Source organism: Euleptes europaea, chromosome 11, assembly GCF_029931775.1.
Source record: "Euleptes europaea isolate rEulEur1 chromosome 11, rEulEur1.hap1, whole genome shotgun sequence".
Lineage (NCBI taxonomy): Eukaryota > Metazoa > Chordata > Lepidosauria > Squamata > Sphaerodactylidae > Euleptes > Euleptes europaea.
The window spans coordinates 12,415,613-12,434,312 of record NC_079322.1 but is presented as its reverse complement, the minus strand read 5'-3'; the positions used below and the strand labels follow the sequence as shown (position 1 = coordinate 12,434,312).

The window sequence follows — 18,700 nt, the reverse complement described above, 5'->3', positions numbered from 1 at the left end:
GGTGCCATGGAAGCTTGCTGGGTGAGCTTGGGCCAGTCACACACTCTCAGTCCCTGACCCTGGCTAGTATTTGGATGAGAGACCTTCAAGGAAGTCCAGGGTCGCAACGTGGAGGCAGGCAATTGCGAACCCCCTCCGAACATCTCTTGCCTTGAAACCCCTGCCAGCTATGACTTGACGGCACAAAAAAATTCTTATTGTGTAGGACCTTTAAAAAATTGGCATAAAGGTTGTTTGTTTGTACAGTGCTTTACAGAATGACAAAAAAGTTTGTGTGTGGGGGGGCGAGGTAAGATAATTCCCCCATTGTAACTGAAATCTACAGAAGTAGTGATGATGAATAGTACTTACCGATAATAGTTACTTAAATTAAAGCCTACTAGTAATTACATTCACTTCTAAGATGAGATTGGAGAATTGGGGTGAACTAGAAAGTACAGTTTAATTGTGGCTATAATTGTATTTCTTACATAAGTCAAGCAAGGCAATAACAACTGGATCAGATTTTTAATATTATCAGCTAAATTATTCATGTAAAGATTTCTCTGGTCTTTCAGTGCAGCTATTTAAATGCATAACTATGTGTTTGGTGCTTTTTCATTGGGACGTAAAGGAATTATCTCCAGTTGCTTGAAAACATAGAGTCCCCAGGTCAAAGGTAGTGATTTGTATAGCCACATATGGGGAGGTATGTAAGTTGCTGCTAGTGTCAGGATGAATTATCGTTCAGTGGCAATTGCGCACATTTTGAGAGGTCCAGAGGGAAGCGTCAGTAAATTTTGCCAGCGACTATCAAAAATAGTTGAATGACTTCGGTAAATGTTATCTTCTGTTCCATAATTTATCAGGAAAAGGACATTTACCAAGTTGGGGTAACCATTTCAGAAATAAGTCTCATGATACCAACGTGTCTGACATTTCCACCAAGCCCCTGAATATCTTCAGAAGTATCACTCACCCTATTCCTAATATTTATCTTGACACATAAACTTACTAAAACATATTATGTTTAGGGCAAAAACACATGATCGCTTTAGCCTCCGTTATTCCCTGTTTCCTCCAGGATTCAGCCAGGATCGAACGCACATTCAGCGAAACACATGTATTTGATCCTGGCTGAAACAGGGAATAAAGGAGGCTAAAGCAACCATGCTTTTTTGCCCTATAAATTCAGAGCATGGACTGCACCCTGGAGTACTTTAAGACAATAAAAGGCTATGAGACGGTTGCTACGCTCATGGTTTTCACACAGGGTTAATACATTCGTCTGCTTTACAACAAACTCTCACATGTGTACCCTGCTGTACAGAAAAGTTCTCCTTACCATCTGGCAAGTGGAAGATGGTAGAGGTTAAAAGAGTTCATCCTGTGTACTTGGTGATCTATTGTTTGGCATATTTAGGATTAGGGTTGCCAGGTCCCCCTTTAGCATCAGCAGGAGCTTTTTGGGGGTGGGCAGAAGGTGGCGATCCTGCATGCGTGGATGCAATGACATCACTTCCAGGGTAAATCCAGAATTGTGACATTGCATAGGATGCTCTAGAGCAGACATTTAAATTCATAACTGTGTGTCAAGAGCGTCCCACGCGATGCTGCACTTCCGGCTTTACCCCAGAAGTGACATTGTCACACCCATGCACAGAAGGGCTTCCGCATGCAGTCTAGTTAGTTGGTAGGCAATTGCCCGCCAGAACCAGGCATATAGCAACCCTATATAGGATGATAAGTGGAGGCACACAAACATATTTGCTGAGCAGGTTTCTGGTGTAAGGTGTTATTTCTATGTCTACCGTGTATTTGTACAGTAACGTCTACAAAATGTACTTGTGCCAATTGATCCATGGTCAGGTTGATGGCATGGTGAAAGTTGGTGGTATGGTGGTATGGTGAAATTTCTCAAGGGCTTCTTGCTCATGTGTCCAGATGATAAAAATCTCATCAGTAAATCTCAAGTACATGAGAGGTGTTAATGGGTAGGAGCTGAGAAAGCACTGCTCCAAGTGATCCATGAAAATGTTGCCATATTGTGGTGCCATGCAGGTGCCCATGGCTGTACCATTGATCTGAAGGGATAAATCATTATCAAACTGAAGTTGTTGTGGGTGAGGACAAAATGGCAGAGCTTGGGAGTGAGGTTAACTGTGGAATTGTCAGACAGTGGTCCTAATGGCATATCTTTATTACAAAAAAAGGATATTGCAGAGCTTGACAGGGTGCAGAAAAGAGCAACTGGAATGGTCAGGGGGCTAGAACAACTGCCCTATGAGGAGCAGTTAAAACGCTTATAGTGTTTAGCTTAGAAAGAAGGTGGTTAAGGGGAGATACGATAGAGGTCTATAAAATTATTCGTGCTATGGAGAGAGTGGACAGGGAGAAGCTTTTCTCCCTCTCTCATAATACCAGAACAAGGGGTCATCTGCTGAAGCTGGAGGATGAGAGATCATACAGATAAAAGGAAGTATTTCTTCACACAATGTATACTTAAATTGTGGGACTCCCTGCCCCAGGTTGTGATGACACCAGCCAACTTGGAAGTTTTTAAGAGGGGAGTGGACCTGTTCATGTAGGACAGGACTATCCATAGCTACTAGTAAAAACGGATCCTAGTCATGATGCATACCTATTCTCTTCAGGATCAGAGGAGCATGCCTAATATATTAGCTGCTGTGGAACACAGACAGTATAATGCTGCTGCAGTCGTCTTGTTTGTGGGCTTCCTAAAGGCACCTGGCTGGCCACTGTGTGATCGAACTGCTGGACTTGATGGCCCTTGGTCTGATCCAGCATGGCTTTTCTTATGTTCTTATGTTGGTACATAGAAAATCACTATCTGTAGTGAGTTTTTCATGAAACTATCCTGGTTTGAGTGTTTTGTAAATGAGAATGTAGTTTTCAGAATAATATTATATCCTGAGTCCAGCAGTTGAACTGTTAAGGTTGCAAAAGTCATATGCACCCCGAAAGGGTATGTATGATATAGGTGAGACCTTTACCAAAGCAAATTTATGCCAGTTGAAAGGAAAACAAATAGCCTCTCACGCACTGTATAAAAATCAAACCTTTCTCTCCTGAACAGGAAACCAGTAAAAAGCTTGTGCGAACCAAGCCTTCATCGAAGAATCATGCATGCCATCCAATATGAGAACTTGAAAAAACTGTAAAACAACCACCCTGGCAAATTAAAAATCTCAGCCTTTGTGGTGTACTGGTTTTCTCCCACACCACAGTTCCCGTGGCTATGAGAGTGCACCCTAGGACAGAAGAAGAATTACACAGGAATTTAGAACTCTTGATTTAAATTGAGATTTTCATATTTTAGTGTCCACAGATCTCATTGTTGATCCACTAATGATTTGAGCCATAGGGAATTTGCCTGTTGCTAATGATATTTTTACACAACTTAGCCTTATGATTTTGAAAGGATAGTTGTTATACTTTACACTAATGGTATTTCTACACAACAATTTACCCTGATGGCTTTGAAAATATAATTGCTGTATTTTGCTGCCTGCTGAAATCCTTATTTCTCAGTGACAAACTACATGTTATACACAAATGTGTGTGCTAAATCCTACGTTGCTTCCAGGGGAAAGCAGCTTTTGAGCCAGGTATTTTTCAGCAGAGAGGCAGCAGCCTGTGATTACCTCTCACAGCTTTACTGCCACAATACCCCACCATGATATGTACATTCCCCTCTGTGCCTGGAATTCCAGAGGCATTTATTCTCCCAAACATTCATTGACTTCCAGAAAAGGCAAAGGAGGTGTGATAGTGCAGCAAAAATGCAGCAGGTGGAGGAAAGTTAAGCAGATACATCCTGACACTTTGCTGCTTAAAATGGCCCCCTCTCTAAACTGTTATTCCCTTGAAGAAAACAATGGGAGTGTTTAATAAACTGCTTCCACATGAATAGGGTTGCCAACCACCAGGTACTAGCTGGAGATCTCCCTCTATTACAACTGATCTCCAGCCATAGAGATCAGTTCCCCTGGAGAAAATGGCCGCTTTGGCAATTGGACTCTATGGCATTGAAGTCCCTCCCTTCCCCAAACCCCGCCCTCCTTGGGCTCTGCCCCCAAAAACCTCCCGCCAGTGGTGAAGAGGGACCTGGCAACCCTACACATGAAGGATTGGCTTGTACCTGGTTCTTCAGCTGGAGAGAGGTTTTTCCGAGCATCCGCATGATGCTATCCTCCAGTGGTTCTCTCCTGATGTTTCCAAATCTGCTTTGTTCCATTCTTTCCAGAAAGAGCAAAACAAAGTGTATTTGCCCGTCATGTGAATGGAAAGATGCAGATTTTCAAATCTCTTGTCCCGTATCCAGTGCCCTTTTTGCCTCTATGCCTACTGCCATCCCCCTACCACTGTTGGACTTTTTGCCAGCTTAAAAAAAAAAAGAGATAAACCTATTACCAGTCTTTTTAAAAAAGCTGGCAATGAGGGGGGAATGGTAGGCACAAGGGGATATCATGGAAAATTCCCCCATGTAGATGCTCCGCTGCCTCAGCAAATGCCAGTGTTCACAGTGACAATGAGTGCACAATAGGGAATTGTCCCCATATGGAAGCAGTATGAGTATTAAAGACATGTGCACAATCTGCATACACACACACACACACACACACACTTTTTAAAAAAAAATCTGCAGGCAGCTCTGAGTGGTATTGGCTCAAAACACAATTCTGCCTTCACAGAAAATAAGGACATACTTTGTCTCTAATACATTTGCCACTTGTTACAGTTTGTTGTTTGAATCATGAACAGTTTCTACAAATTATGAACAGGTCTGGCAGCCCTGGGACTTCTTTGACTTTACAGCAGTGACAATTCACTTTCATGAAGCTGTTTGTTTGTTTGCCACACAACAGGTAACTCTCTCAAGGAGGCCCAAAGCACTGGGGAGCAAGACTTGTTTGCATCCAGATTGCTGCCCTTCTAAGGAAGCGCCTTTGTCATACCCAGCGCGACTGGAGGGGGACTCGATCAAATGTTCTGCTACCTGTCATCTTTGTTGCCATGGCAAGGGACTTGTTTACTGCGAAACCATTAGCCATCGATTATCCTTCACTTAAGCTGACACCTGGACTTTACGACAATGCAGAAACCTTTATTAGGTTTAAATTTAAAAACCAAGGGGTTACTCATCATCAGTGACACAGGGAGGGTATATTATTCTTGAACGTGCCTTCATCTTTTTTAATTTAAGAAGTTATCCTTCTGAGCAGGATAATCATGGTTTGGGTACACAACAAGAGGGAGGGAGAGGGAGGGGGAGATGGGGAGAGGGAGAGAGAGAGAGAGAGAGAGAGAGAGAGAGAGAGAGAGAGAGAGAGAGAGAGAGAGAGAGAGAGAGAGAGATATCTATAAAGCTGTTCCAGCCATCTGAGGTCATTTCCTTTTTAAAATAAGTTCATGTTCAGGATGATAGTAAATAGTAGAAGCTGCCTGTGGGGTGAACTGGTGGCTTTGCTTGGCTTCTACCCAAGTAACGGCCACAGAATAATGACACTTAGCATTTTTGTCAGTATTCTAAACTGTTCCAACCACCTGGTGCATATTATCTTGTGATCCTTACAACTCCTTTTTACATAGGAGCCTAAGAGGAGCCCTGGTGGATCAGACTGGGGGTCCAACATCTTATTTCATGCACTGGCAAACCAGTTGCCCACAAGGGTCAACAAATAGGGCAGAGAGGGCAAGGATTCCCCCTTTTCCTGTAACTCCCTCACTTTCCTTTGCCAAGATGTCACATCTAGTATATTTCCATCTTTCCGTGACTTTGGAACAAATATTTTAAGCGCTACCAAGAAATAATGTCACAAAGGTGACATTTTATTTCTCAAAAAGCCTTGGATATTGCTTTATGGAAATGGTTCTGGGCTTACAGTTAATTTATAACCTGTTGTTGACCTGATTGTTCTTAATAACCCGTTCTGAAAGCACTTGATTTTGGAGCAGCCCCTACAATGTCTGTGTCCACTGCTCATGTCTATTTCTCTCCGAAGTCTATTGTATTAGGTGCTTGCTGTGGAACACTGGCAGGCTGCTGCTATAGTCTTGTTTGTGGGCTTCCTAAAGGCATGGTTGGCTACTGTGTGAACTGACTGCTGGACATAATGGACCTTGGTCTGATCCAGCATGGGTTTTCTTATGTTCTTATGTCATCCATTAATGTTTATTTATTTTATGTTATTCATTTTTAAAAAGTTGTATCCCACCTTTCTGCCCAATTAGAGCCCTTAAGGTGGTGAACAACATTAAAAACCAACTTTTAAAAAGTATGTTTTTAAAAAAGTATCCATTCCTGGAGGCTTTTAAGAAGAGGTTAGATGGCCATCTGTCCGCAATGCTGATTCTGTGACCTTAGGCATATGACGAGAGGGAGGGCATCTTGGCCATCTTCTGGTCACTAGGTGTGGTGGGGAGGTAGTTGTGAATTTCCTGCATTGTGCAGGGGGTTGGACTTGTTGACCCTGGTGGTTCCTTCCAACTCTATGATTCTATGATTCTATGTATATACAAAACTAGCAGTGAAAACCAAGCATGGAGGAGGTCAGTAAGGGAACACCAGATGAAACAGAAGAGTCTTCCCTCTGCTGGCGGAAGACATTGATCAAAGGAGATAGACCAGTTTCCCAGGGAAGAGAATTCCATAACTTTGGTGTCATGACTGAGAAGTTTCTTTCTTGGATTATCAGCTATCTAGCCTCGGATAATGGGGGCACCCAAAGCAAAGCCCCTGAAGATGATGGTTGGTTTGGTTTGTATGAAAGAAGGTGATCATTCAAGTATGTAAGTTCCATGCTGCATAGGACTTTCAAGTTATTTTCCACATTGTTTAGAAGACCTAAAACCCTGAACAATTTTATTTTTTATACTTCAAATTTCTATCCCGCCCTCCCCTGCCAAAGCCAGGCTCAGGGCAGATAACAACATTAAAACCATAATATAAAAGCCATAATACTTACACATTAAAACCAAAAAATATAACCATACTGAACAACATAACCATAATACAACAACAGATGGCACTCAATTAGAATAGTAACCACTGAGGGGCTCTGCAGTCTGACATTCCCCCCAAGTTCGTAAAATGAACAGAACAGCAGAAGGGGGAGGTAGGGAGGCCAGCACAGATGACATCTGCAGCTGTCCTCAGTTGTAGACCTGGTGGAATAACTCCATCTCACAGGCCCTGCGGAATTCTTTAAGGTCCCACATGGCCCTGATTTTACTGGGAAGTAGGGTTGCCAACCTCCAAGTACTAGCTGGAGGTCTCCTGCTATGACAACTGATCTCCAGCCAATAGAGATCAGTTCACCTGGTAGAAAATGGCCACCCTGGCTATTGGCCTCTATGGCATTGAAGTCCCTCCCCTCTCCAACCCTGCCCTCCTCAGGCTCCGCCCCAAAAACCTCCCAACGGTGGCGAAGAGGGACCAGGCAACTCTATGGAATTCCCTTCCCAGTAGGGTTGCCAACTCGAGGTTGGAAAAAACCTGGCGATTTTTTGGGCAGAGCCTGAGGAGGGTGGGGTTTGGAGAGGGGAGGGACTTCAATGCCATAGAGTTCAATTACCAAAGCTGTCATTTTTCTACAGGTGAGCTGATCTCTATAGGCTGGAGATCAGTTCTATTAGCAGGAAATCTCCAGCTAGTACCTGGAGGTTGGTAACCCTAGAGTTCCACCAGGCTGGATACAGGGCCAAAAAAGCCCTGGATCCCATCGAGGACAGCTGCATACTCCTAGGACCAGGGTCCACCAACAACTTATTATCCATCTTTAAGGGCTGGAGGGCATTGGTTCTGTCCTGTCCTGCCTTGTGAACTGTTGGAAAGTCACACTTCCACACCCTCCTGTACCTCCACACACTTGGTTGCCTCCAGGTTATCATTTGAGGAATGCATGTATGCCTCAAGGGTTGAATTTGGTCTTTAATCCTCTGTGTTGATTATCCTAGAGACCTCTAATGATCTCTAAAGGAGATGTTTCTTACCTTTCTTATCAGTGGTCAAGGTGACAACCTTTCCCGTGTGCTGATGAGATACTTTACAGATGAGGATGACTTATGTATTCATTCAAGACATGGAGTGTAAGTAGAGGCCATGCCTCTTTTAAATATTATTTTGTGCCGCATAGTTTTTTTAAAACAACGACAACGTTGTTTTAAAAAAGAGAATACTAAATTACTAATTTAGCAAGGAAGATTGAAAAGGGGCGGGAAGATAAACAGTAATTGCAACTTGCATTTCATGCTTCACCACACTTTATGTTAGTATGCTAATTATTAGCCATTAATCAAATAGCTATTAGCAATTAGGTGGCTGTTTAGGCATATTCTGAATTGCTTGTCAAGATTTGCTTCATGCTTTACTTGGAAAATATAAACGTAAAAGATAAACAGTGTGTTAGGTGTGTTCCCTACCGTCCCGTTCACACTGGGGGGATCCAAACACCACTCGGCGCTGTACCCAATCTATGCTAGGGTTGTGCCCCGCTAACCAGTTACTACCAAGAACCACCGGGTACGAGATTCGAGGCGCCACCGTGAAACGGATGTGCTCCCAGTGGTTTCCCACCCCCAACAGCACCAGGCGGGAACGCAAATGGACAGGACCCCCCTGAAGATCACTGCCATCCATCTGATGGAAATGCAGAGGGTGGTCAAGTTCCTGAGTCCCAACCTGCAAGCGGTCGATTACTTCCTGGTCAATCAAAGTCTGGGAGCACCCAGAGTCTAACATTGCAACAACCGCAACGGGATCCCCTCCCCGGGGATTCCGTAGCACAACGGGGAGCAGGAGGGTGTCTCCCTGATCACTCACCCAGTTCGGAACCGGATTGGTGTCACTTGAGGTAGCCTTCCGTGCCGGTTTGCTGGCGAGGAGTCCCTGGAACAGCAGCGATGGTCGCAAGGAGCAAGCGCCGAGTCTGAGCGCAGAGCAGCTGTCCCACGTCGGGTGGTTGTCCCCTCCACTCTCCGCTGGTCTGGGACCCAGGTCGCTCCGCCTGCGGTCTGGTCCATTGGCCCACTGGGACATCTTGCCGCGAAGTGCCCCATCTTCCCACAACGTAGGCAGGCTCCTTCCCTAAGGCGACACACTCTTTCCTTGGAGAAACCACCCAGGTTCCCTCCATCACAGTGAGGTTCAGTCGCGGCACCCCCCTTGAAAGGCCCTCGGGAGGATTCCTTAGCCGGGCGATCCTTGGAGAACTGGAGCGTCAGTTTACAGGTCTCCACTTGCACCACCAGCCGGATCCACTCATTGATCGTCCCCGGGTCTCCCAGGGTTAAACAGCCATCCAACACTTCCCAATGCAGTCCTTCGCGGAAGTGTTGGACCTTAGTGGCTTTGCTCCACTCCTGGATTTTGCAGGAGAGGGACTGGAACTCTTGGGCATACTCCATGACAGCACGGGGGCCCTGCCTCAGCCTGCGCATGGCAATCTTGGCCCTCTCCCCCCCTGTGAGGGTCTTCAAAATGGCGTTGCAAAGCTGCTAGGAACACACTCAGTGAACGCAGGATCCCGGGCTCGGATTCTGTCGCTGTCACCGCCCATTCTACCACCTCTTTCTCCAGCAAGCTGATAGCATAACGGACCCGGGCTTCTTCCCATGGAAAAGTTTCTCCTTGGTCCTTCATAAATCCAGACAGCTGGAGTAAGAAGTGGGGCAGCTGGGCGCAGGACCCGTCAAAAGATATTTTCAGGTCCCGGGTTGCAGCTCACCTGGGCGGAATGGGTGGTGGTGACTCTGTGCCGGCAGGTGATTTGAGCCCTCTCACCGCTCCTAGTACCGCCGTCATGTCCCTCTGTAGGGCTCACAGCTGTGCCTGGAGATCCCGGTTCTGGAGGGTCAGTGCGCTGATCTGCTCCTGCAGCAGGGCTTCCTCTTCTCTGGAACCGAGGACTGAGGTGGCCGGAGCGTGGATGGTCGAGGGGCCTTCCCACTGGTCGGTCATCATCCAGTCTCGGCTCTGTTCTCCTCCTTCCGCGTATAAATCGGTCAGCAATCCTCGGTACAAGCAGTTGAGGTCAAGGTCTGTTGCTGGCCGTCGGACGACCCTCCAGAAGGTGTTGTCGGTCCCAGCCATACACCTCAGCTCAGCATGTGTCGGTAGAGAGGTCCATGTCAGCTCCTCGATGAATTCAGACGGGTGCCGTCCCAGGGTTGCTTCTTCCCATTTCCCTCTGTCGAGAGGGGTTGCTCTCTGCCAGTCCCCCTGGCAGGGTTCCTCCTCCGCTAGGAACGGGTTGTTGGATCGAGCGGACATCTTATCCTAATACTAACTATTACGAATATAAAAAAGGGATTCTAGCCTACTGTCAGACCTCAGCAACATGTTGCGTTTCTTGTAAAGGAACTTTACTCCAGACGTTGCAGCGAGTTAAAAGTTTTATTCAGAAAGTCAGAGAGTTCAGCAAGTCATAGAAATTTAAGGCTAGAATACAGGCATGGGGAAAACTCGGTACATATATAGGGTAAATCCAGTGGGGTTGATTAGATTTCAGATACAAAGAAACAATATAGAAGTTAACTGCTGTTAACGACTTAAGACAACCATACAGGAAATGAACGTGTGCAATAACTGGCTGATCTTCCCGCGCTCCCGGCATTGTTCCGCGGGACCTGGTATCAGATCAGCGATTACTCGGGCGGGTCTCCATTGAGGTGTAGATGTCGGGCAGGAGACCAAGTGCAAAACGGGGAGGACAAAGTGTACAAAAAACTCCATTTTGTCTGTGCGGGGAACCATCTTGTTTTTACCCGGAGCCGACAGAGAGCCTAGCTGACACTAGTATTCAAGGGCTGTGGTGAGCAGAAGGCGAGTGAATGTCTGAGGTTGAATCAGACGGTGCAGAGGAGGTGTCCAGCAGGTCTGCCAGCAGCAGTGCATCCAAGGTGGAGGAGGAGAGTGATACAGAGCAGGAGCAGCAGGGAGCAGAGGAAATTATGGCTCAATCTGCAACGTCCTTGCTTGTGGAGAAGCTCACTTCTACCAACTACGATGTGTGGGCGTTACGTATGCAACACTACCTTAAGAGAGAGGCACTGTGGATTTATGCCTCCAACCCCCCGGACCCTGAGACAGCTCAAGATGTGGTGAAAGATGAGAAGGCACCGGCTACAATAGTGCTGAGCGTAGCTGACGACCAGCTTGTCCATGTCTCGGGAAAACTGAAAGCGAAAGCAGCCTGGGACTCCTTATCTCAAGTCTATGTACAGAAAACAGCTGGCTCTTTAATAGCCATAACAAGACGTATGTATAGAACTGTTCTTCTGCCAGGGGTTTCTGTTAGAAAACATATTAATGACTTAACTGAATGTTTTCAAATGCTGGAGCAGAGAGGAAAGACTTTGCAGGAAGATGACAAAGTATTTATAATTCTGAGCTCTCTGTCTGAGCAATACAACATGCTTGTCACTGCACTGGAATCTGTGGAGATAGCTAACTTTGCAATATGTAGTCGGGAGAATAATGGAGCATGAGAAGAGATTGATTGCGTCAGAACCTAGGAAGCCTGCCAAGCCAGAAGATGCAGAGCTTTGCTAGCGGAGAGAGGAATGCGGAGCGGAGGCAGCCGAGTGATTTACAGCAACATGTGGCATTGAGGGTCAGGCAATGCTACGTCTGTGGAGCTACAAATCACCTGAAGAGGGACTGCCCGGAAGCAAGAAAGAAAAGCCGAAGGGAACAGTCTTCAAGAGGATTTGTGAGCGGTCAGAAGGCATCACTAGTGCTGACTGGGCACAATGACACAGCCGGTGTCTGGATTTTAGACTCTGGTGCTTCACAGAACATTTGCCAGAATGAGGAACTGTTAAAGCCACACAGGACTCCAGCTTGCTGCATGTTAGCCTAGCTGATGGACGAAATTCAGAGGTGACATGTGAGGGGAGTGTGTGGTTTCCGGCATTGAAATATGCATTTAAACAGGTGTTATGTGTCCCTGAGATAGAGAACAATTTATTAAGTGTATATACCCTGGACAGGGCTGGGTTTACAGTAACATTTGCTGGCAAGGCTTGTAAGATAGCCAAAGATGGGAAAGTGCTTCTTACAGGGAAAATGTGTAATAATGTGTATGTGTTTGAAAAAAGGCATGTGGAGGCAAAAATGATAACTAATAAGAGCCCCCATGATAATAGCATACACCTGTTACATAGAAGTAGGGCTGTTGAAAAAAAAATTCGGTATAGTTCGGCTTCGGCAAAATTCGGCCCATTTTTATTCGGGCCATGCCGAAGTCTGAACTCCCCCGCTTCGGATCCCCGGAAATTCGGGGGGATCCAGAGTTCAGGGGAAATTCGGCCCCCCACGCGCCTTCAGGGGGCCCTTTAAACAGATCTGCGCCTTCCAGCTGGGAGTCCCGGCAGTGCTGGCGGGGGGCTGGCAAGATCCTCTGCGCTGTCTGCAAAGATAGCCCAGAGGGTCTTGCCAGCCCCCCGCCAGCCCTGCCGGGAGTCCTGGCAGGGCTGGGGGGGGGCTTTAAATAGATCTGCGCCTCCCGGCCGGGAGGTGCAAATCTATTTAAAGGGCCCGCCGCGTGCCTCCAGGGAAGCTTCCTGGAGGCGCACAGCGGGTCTTCAAACAGATCTGCGCTCCCGGCAGGGGGGCACAGATCTATTTAAAGCCCCCCCCAGCCCTGCCGGGAGTCCCGGCAGGGCTGGCGGCGGGCTGGCAAGACCCTCTGGTCTGTCTTGGCTGGGCTGGGGGGGTCTTTAAATAGAAGCTCCCTGGAGGCACGCGGCGGGTCTTCAAACAGATCTGCGCCTCCCGGCAGATCTGAATCTCCCGGTGCAATTCAGCTGGAGTGGCTGAGTCAACTGGCTAAAGATCTAAATCTTGGATGGGAAATGCCTGTATGTGTTTACTGTGACAATACTGCAGCACAGCAGTTGGCTGGGTATCAAGGAATAAGAACAAGAAGTAAGCACATCACAATAAGGTACCAGAATTTCAGGGAAACGGTCAACAATGGGTTAATGGTTTTAAAACATTGTGCTTCAAGTGTAAACGTTGCTGACATCTTCACCAAGTGTTTGCCTACTGACAAGTTTGAACAGTTCAGGAGTAAATTGGGGCTTGCTATGGCAGTCTAGGAGGAGTGTTGGAATTTCAGATTGGTCATAGCAAGCATGTAGATTGCTGTAATCTGAATGACAGCCAGATGACAGCTGGTGTCACATGACTGCTCATGACTTAGCAGTAAAGCTGGACTGAACTGGTTTAAGCAGGATGAGATCTGACCACTGGGCAGCTAACTGTTGATTGGCTGCTGGACAGGGCCAGAAATGTATATATGTTGTACAGAACTTGTATAGGTGTGGTGTGTGGATTATTGATTGCCAAGCGGAGCACTCTGTCACTGTGAATAAAGAGCACTTATTTATATGTGCTGAATCTGCTGTGATTACTCGTCTATTGAGCTGTATAGTGCTTCTTAACAACGCCAATAGGGCAGGCTGCAGCAAAATGACCCATGGCACAGCAAATGGGGCAGGCTCCCTTCTCGAAGCGTGTCACCCAATCCTGCGAAGTTTGGGCTTGCCTGTGCAGCGCAGCAACCGGAGGTTTGGTAGGGAGCTTGGCCCCTTCCTTAGCCCGGCATCGGGCAAGGGACACAAATTGGCGGCGGCACTCCACTTCCTCCACCAGCAGAATCCACTCCTCTAGGGTGGCTGAATCCCGCTGCATGTAAGCCCAATTTAGGATTTCAGGGTGTAAGGCCTCCCAGAAGTAATGTATATGGGTGGCCTCGCTCCAGTCCACTATTTCACATCAAAAACATTAGCAAAGTTAATATATTCACGAGGAAGTTGGGGGGGTTGGAGGCGCCCTTGGGTTGCACCGCCATGGCTGGTGTTTTAACCACTAGTTCTCTGCGATGACGGTCACACTGCGGCTGAGTGAACTCAATGGTCCTGGCTGCCCAATCAATAGTGGGGCTATGTCCATGCAGCCAATTCACCCCCAAGACGACTGCATATCTTATGCCCGGTGCTATTGTGAAGCATATCTATTCCCAGTGATGGCCCACACCCATGGCCACTCTGCTGGTTTGATGGTCCACAGGGCCCCCCAAAAAATTACTACAAAACCTATAAAACTACAAAACCAATGCCTTCATACGCGGTTGTCCCACCTGTGCCATCGCCAAACAGTCCCCGGGAAAGCCCCCCAAGTTGTTGCAGCCCTTAAAAACACCCTCAAATAGTGAAAAGTTATTGCCATAAATTTTATATCCCTCTCAGCAGGGGAAAAACCGCACTCTAGGTGGTTACTGATTTGTTTTCCAAACAAGTACATTTAATTCCTTGTGCAGGCTTGCCTTCCACCCCAAAATTGGCCCGTTTGTTTGTGTTACATGTTTTCAAACATCACGGATTTCCACGCAAGTTGGTCTCCGACCACGGGGTTCAATATGTTGCCAAGTTTTGGAGGGCTTTTCTTAAATTGGTGGGGGTGAAGCAGGGGCTTTCAAGTGCTTTCCACCCTCAGACCGATGGGCAGATTGAACGAGTAAATGCTGTTTTGGAATGTTATTTACGGTGTTATGTTAATTACCATCAAGATGACTGGGTTGACCTCTTGCCTTTTGCCGAATATGCTTATAATAACGCTGTGCATCAGTCTACAGGTTTTAGCCCATTCTACGCAGTGTATGGGAGAGAGTTCGGTCCCCTGGGCAGTGTTGACATCTCGGGGGAGGAGGAAGGCACCGATATAACAGAGTGGATCCAGGCCATTCAAACCACTTAGCCCTGGTTACAAAAGAATCTAGAAGGGGCTAAACGGAAATACAAAATCGCATCGTTCGCCTGGTTGGGATTTTAAGGTGGGGGATCTAGTGTACCTGTCCACAAAAAACCTCCAATCCCTTCACCCATGCAGGAAACTTAGTAAGAAGTTTGTGGGACCTTTTCCCATATCCAAAATAATCAACAAAGTGACTGTAAAACTCTCCCTCCCCAAAGCTCTGAGAAAGGTCCATCCGGTGTTTCATATCAGCCTCCTGAATGCCCTCACCCAAATGGAATCCAAAAGTTCCTCCAGAGGTACCTAACATGGTGGGGGGGAGGAGCACTTCAAAGTTTCCAAAATTCTCGATTCCCATATCCACAGGAAGGTGCTCCAATACCTTGTTCACTGGAAACACTTCGGTCCTGCTTATGATGAATAAGTGGCTCACCACCACGTCTCAGCCCCCCCAAGACAGGTCCACCAATTCCATGTGGTATACCTGGATAAGCCCTCCCCGTCGGACATGGGAGGGGGAGGGGGGCTTTAGAGGGGGCAGAATGTCAGGCCCCGGCCTGGTACGGAGCGGCTTGGTAAGCCAGATGGTATCTCAAGGTCGAACTGTCTAAGGTTGTTGTTTCTGCCCTCCCCTGGGAAAGGGCAAGTCCTATCGGGAAGTTGCTGTAGCAACCAGGAATCCTCCGAATGTTCATTCTCCAGAATGTTCACCCTTACTATATATCCTCTGTACCCTTAAAATTTCCCCCCATTAGTGTTCTTGCTTTGTCACACGTCAATTTCTGCATCTCACTATATTTCTCAATAAATCATCTTTCTATGGAAGACCTGCCTAGAGGGTGATTTGTGGGTTTTGTCAAGCGAGCTCCAAAGCTGACAATGGGTAAACATAAAAGGAATAAGAAATAATCATGATATTCTGGTGGGGGTCTGCTATCGACTGCCAAACCAGGCAGAGGACTTGGATGGGACGCTCCTAGACTAGATCACAAATTTCTCAAAGAGAAGGGACATGGTGGTCATGGGAGATTTTAATTACCCGGATATCTGTTGGAAGTCCAACGCTGCTAAAAATGCAAGATCCAATAAATTCCTGACTTGTCTTGCTGACAACTTCCTATTCCAGAAGGTGGACAGAGAAACAAGGGGGTCTGCTATCTTAGACTTGATTCTCACCAACAGGGAAGAACTGGTCAATGAGGTTAAAGTAGTAGGTACCCTGGGTAGTAGTGACCACGTACTCTTGGAATTTACAATCTTGGGGAACGGAAAACCTGTACGTAGTCAGACATATAGGTTGGACTTTAAAAGAGCAAATTTTAACAAACTTAACCTTATGCTAGGTAGAATCCCATGGTCGGAAATACTTAAGGAGAAGGGAGTTCAAGAAGGGTGGGCGTTTCTTAAAAATGAAATACTGAAGGCGCAATCCCAAACCATTCCTATGAGAAAGAAAAATGGGAGGAGCCTAAAGAGGCCAGGGTGGCTCCATAAACAGCTTTTTAAAGAGTTGAGAAATAAAAAAAGACACCTTTCGGAAGTGGAAGGAGGGCCTTATAACCAAAGAGGAATATAAACAAATAACTAGTGCTTGTAGGGAGAGCGTTAGGAAAGCTAATGCTCAGTATGAACTTAGGCTAGCGAGAGATTCTAAAAACAAAAAAAAAGGGTTATTTTCCTATGTACAGAGTAGGAGTAAGAACAAGGACAAGATAAGCCCATTGCGTGGACCAGAAAGTGAAATTGTAACAGGAGATGAAGAGAGGGCAGAACTCCTCAATTCCTACTTTTCCTCAGTCTTTTCTTGTGAGGGAAGTGGTGCTCAATGTGGCATAAACAGAACATGTGATGAGGGAAGGGATTTGCAGCCTAGAATTGGCATTGGGGTAGTGCACAAACACCTGGTGTCTTTAAATGAAACAAAATCCTCTGGGCCAGATGAATTGCACCCAAGGGTACTCAAAGAACTTGCAGATGTAATTTCGGAACCTCTGTCCATTATTTTTGAAAAGTTTTGGCAAACAGGTGAGGTACCAGAAGATTGAAGGCGGGCAAATGTTGTACCCATCTTCAAGAAGGGGGAAAAGGAGGATCCGGGTAACTACTGACCCATCAGCTTGACTTCTATACCAGGAAAAGTGTTTGAACAAATCATCAAACAGTCAGTCCTTGAGCATTTAGAAAGGATGGATCTGATCACTAAGAGCCAGCATGGGTTTCTCAAGAATAAGTCATGTCAGACTGATCTTATCTCCTTTTTTGAGAAAGTTACTACCTTGCTGGATCAGGGGAATGCTGTAGACATAGTTTATCTAGATTTCAGTAAGGCTTTTGATAAGGTTCCACATAGTATTCTAGTTGACAAATTGGGAAAATGTGGGTTAGATCCTATTATTGTTAGGTGGATCTGCAACTGGTTGATAGATCGTACCCAAAGAGTGCTAGTTAATGGTTCTTCATCCACTTGGAGAGAAGTGACTAGTGGAGTTACTCAGGGATCTGTGCTGGGCCCTGTGTTCAACATCTTTAGAAATGATTTGGATGAAGGAATAGAGGGGATGCTTATTAATTTTGCAGATGATACTAAATTGGGAGGGGTAGCAAATACGGTGGAAGACAGAGCCAAGATGCAGGATGATCTTGACAGGCTGGAGAAGTGGGCTAGAACTAATAAAGTGCACTTCAACAAAGACAAATGTAAAGTTCTGCATTTAGGAAGGAAAAATCAAATGCATAATTATAGGATGGGGGAGACTTGTTTGAGCAGTAGTGTGTGTGAAAAGGATCTTGGGGTCTTAGTAGACCAAACACTGAACATGAGTCAGCAGTGTGATGCGGTAGCTAAGAAGACAAATGCAGTCTTGGGCTGCATCAACAGAAATATAGTGTCCAGATCACACGAAGTGATGGTATCGCTTTACTCTGCTCTGGTTAGACCTCAACTAGAGTACTGTGTCCAGTTTTGGGCACCACAATTTTAAAAAGATGTAGACAAGCTGGAACGTGTCCAGAGGAGGGCAACAAAGATGGTGAGGAGTCTGGAGACCAAGTCCTATGAGGAAAGGTTGAAGGAGCTGGGTATGTTTAGCCTGAAGAGGAGAAGACTGAGAGGGGATATGATAACCATGTTCAAGTCCTTGAGGGGCTGTCATATTGAGGATTGTGCCGAGTTTTTTTCTGTGGCCCAAGAAGGTCAGACCAGAACCAACGGGTTGCAATTAAATCAAAAGAGTTTCCATCTAGACATTAGGAAGAATTTTCTAACAGTTAGAGCGGTTCCTCAGTGGAACAGGCTTCCTCGGGAGGTGGTAAGGTCTCCTTCCCTGGAGGTTTTTAAGAAGAGGTTAGATGGCCATCTGTCAGCAATGCTGATTCTATAACCTTAAGCAGATGATGAGAGGGAGCGCATCTTGGCCATCTTCTGGTCACTAGGTGTGGGGGGGAGGTAGTTGTGAATTTCGTGCATTGTGCAGGGGGTTGGACTTGATGACCCTGGTGGTCCCTTCCAACTGTATGATTCTATGATTCTGTGATTTTATGTCTCCCCTTAACCACCTTCTTTCTAAGCTAAACACCCATAGTGTTTCAACAGCTTCTCATAGGGCAGTTGCTTTACCCCCCTTGTCTTTCTGGTTGCTCTTTTCTGCAACAATGTTCAATATAAAAAGTAAAGTGTGCCTTCAAGTCACAACCAACTCATGGAGACACCATGAAGTTCTACCTCATGGAGTTTTCAAGGCAAGAGATGAGTAGATGTGGCTTGCCATTGTCTTGCTCTACATAGCAGCTCTGGTCTTCCTTCCCATCCAAGTACCAACCCTGCTTAGCTTCCAAGCTAATGTTCTATAATGTTCAATATACAAATAACAAATGTTGACAGTATTAATGTGTAATGCATCAAAAAGGAGTTAAAACACATAACAAACATTTGCCAGTCAA

The 18,700-nt window shown here is 46.1% G+C and overlaps 1 protein-coding gene across 1 annotated transcript in view; it reads left to right on the top strand.

Moving 5' to 3' along the window:
* Positions 1–18,700, top strand: part of ABCA13 (ATP binding cassette subfamily A member 13) — a 271,361-nt gene that overhangs the window by 84,674 nt on the left and 167,987 nt on the right. The window contains 3 exon segments of the mRNA XM_056857874.1: positions 4,883–5,136; positions 8,588–8,717; positions 11,093–11,220. Of these exon segments, the coding sequence (XP_056713852.1) occupies positions 4,883–5,136; positions 8,588–8,717; positions 11,093–11,220 (512 nt within the window).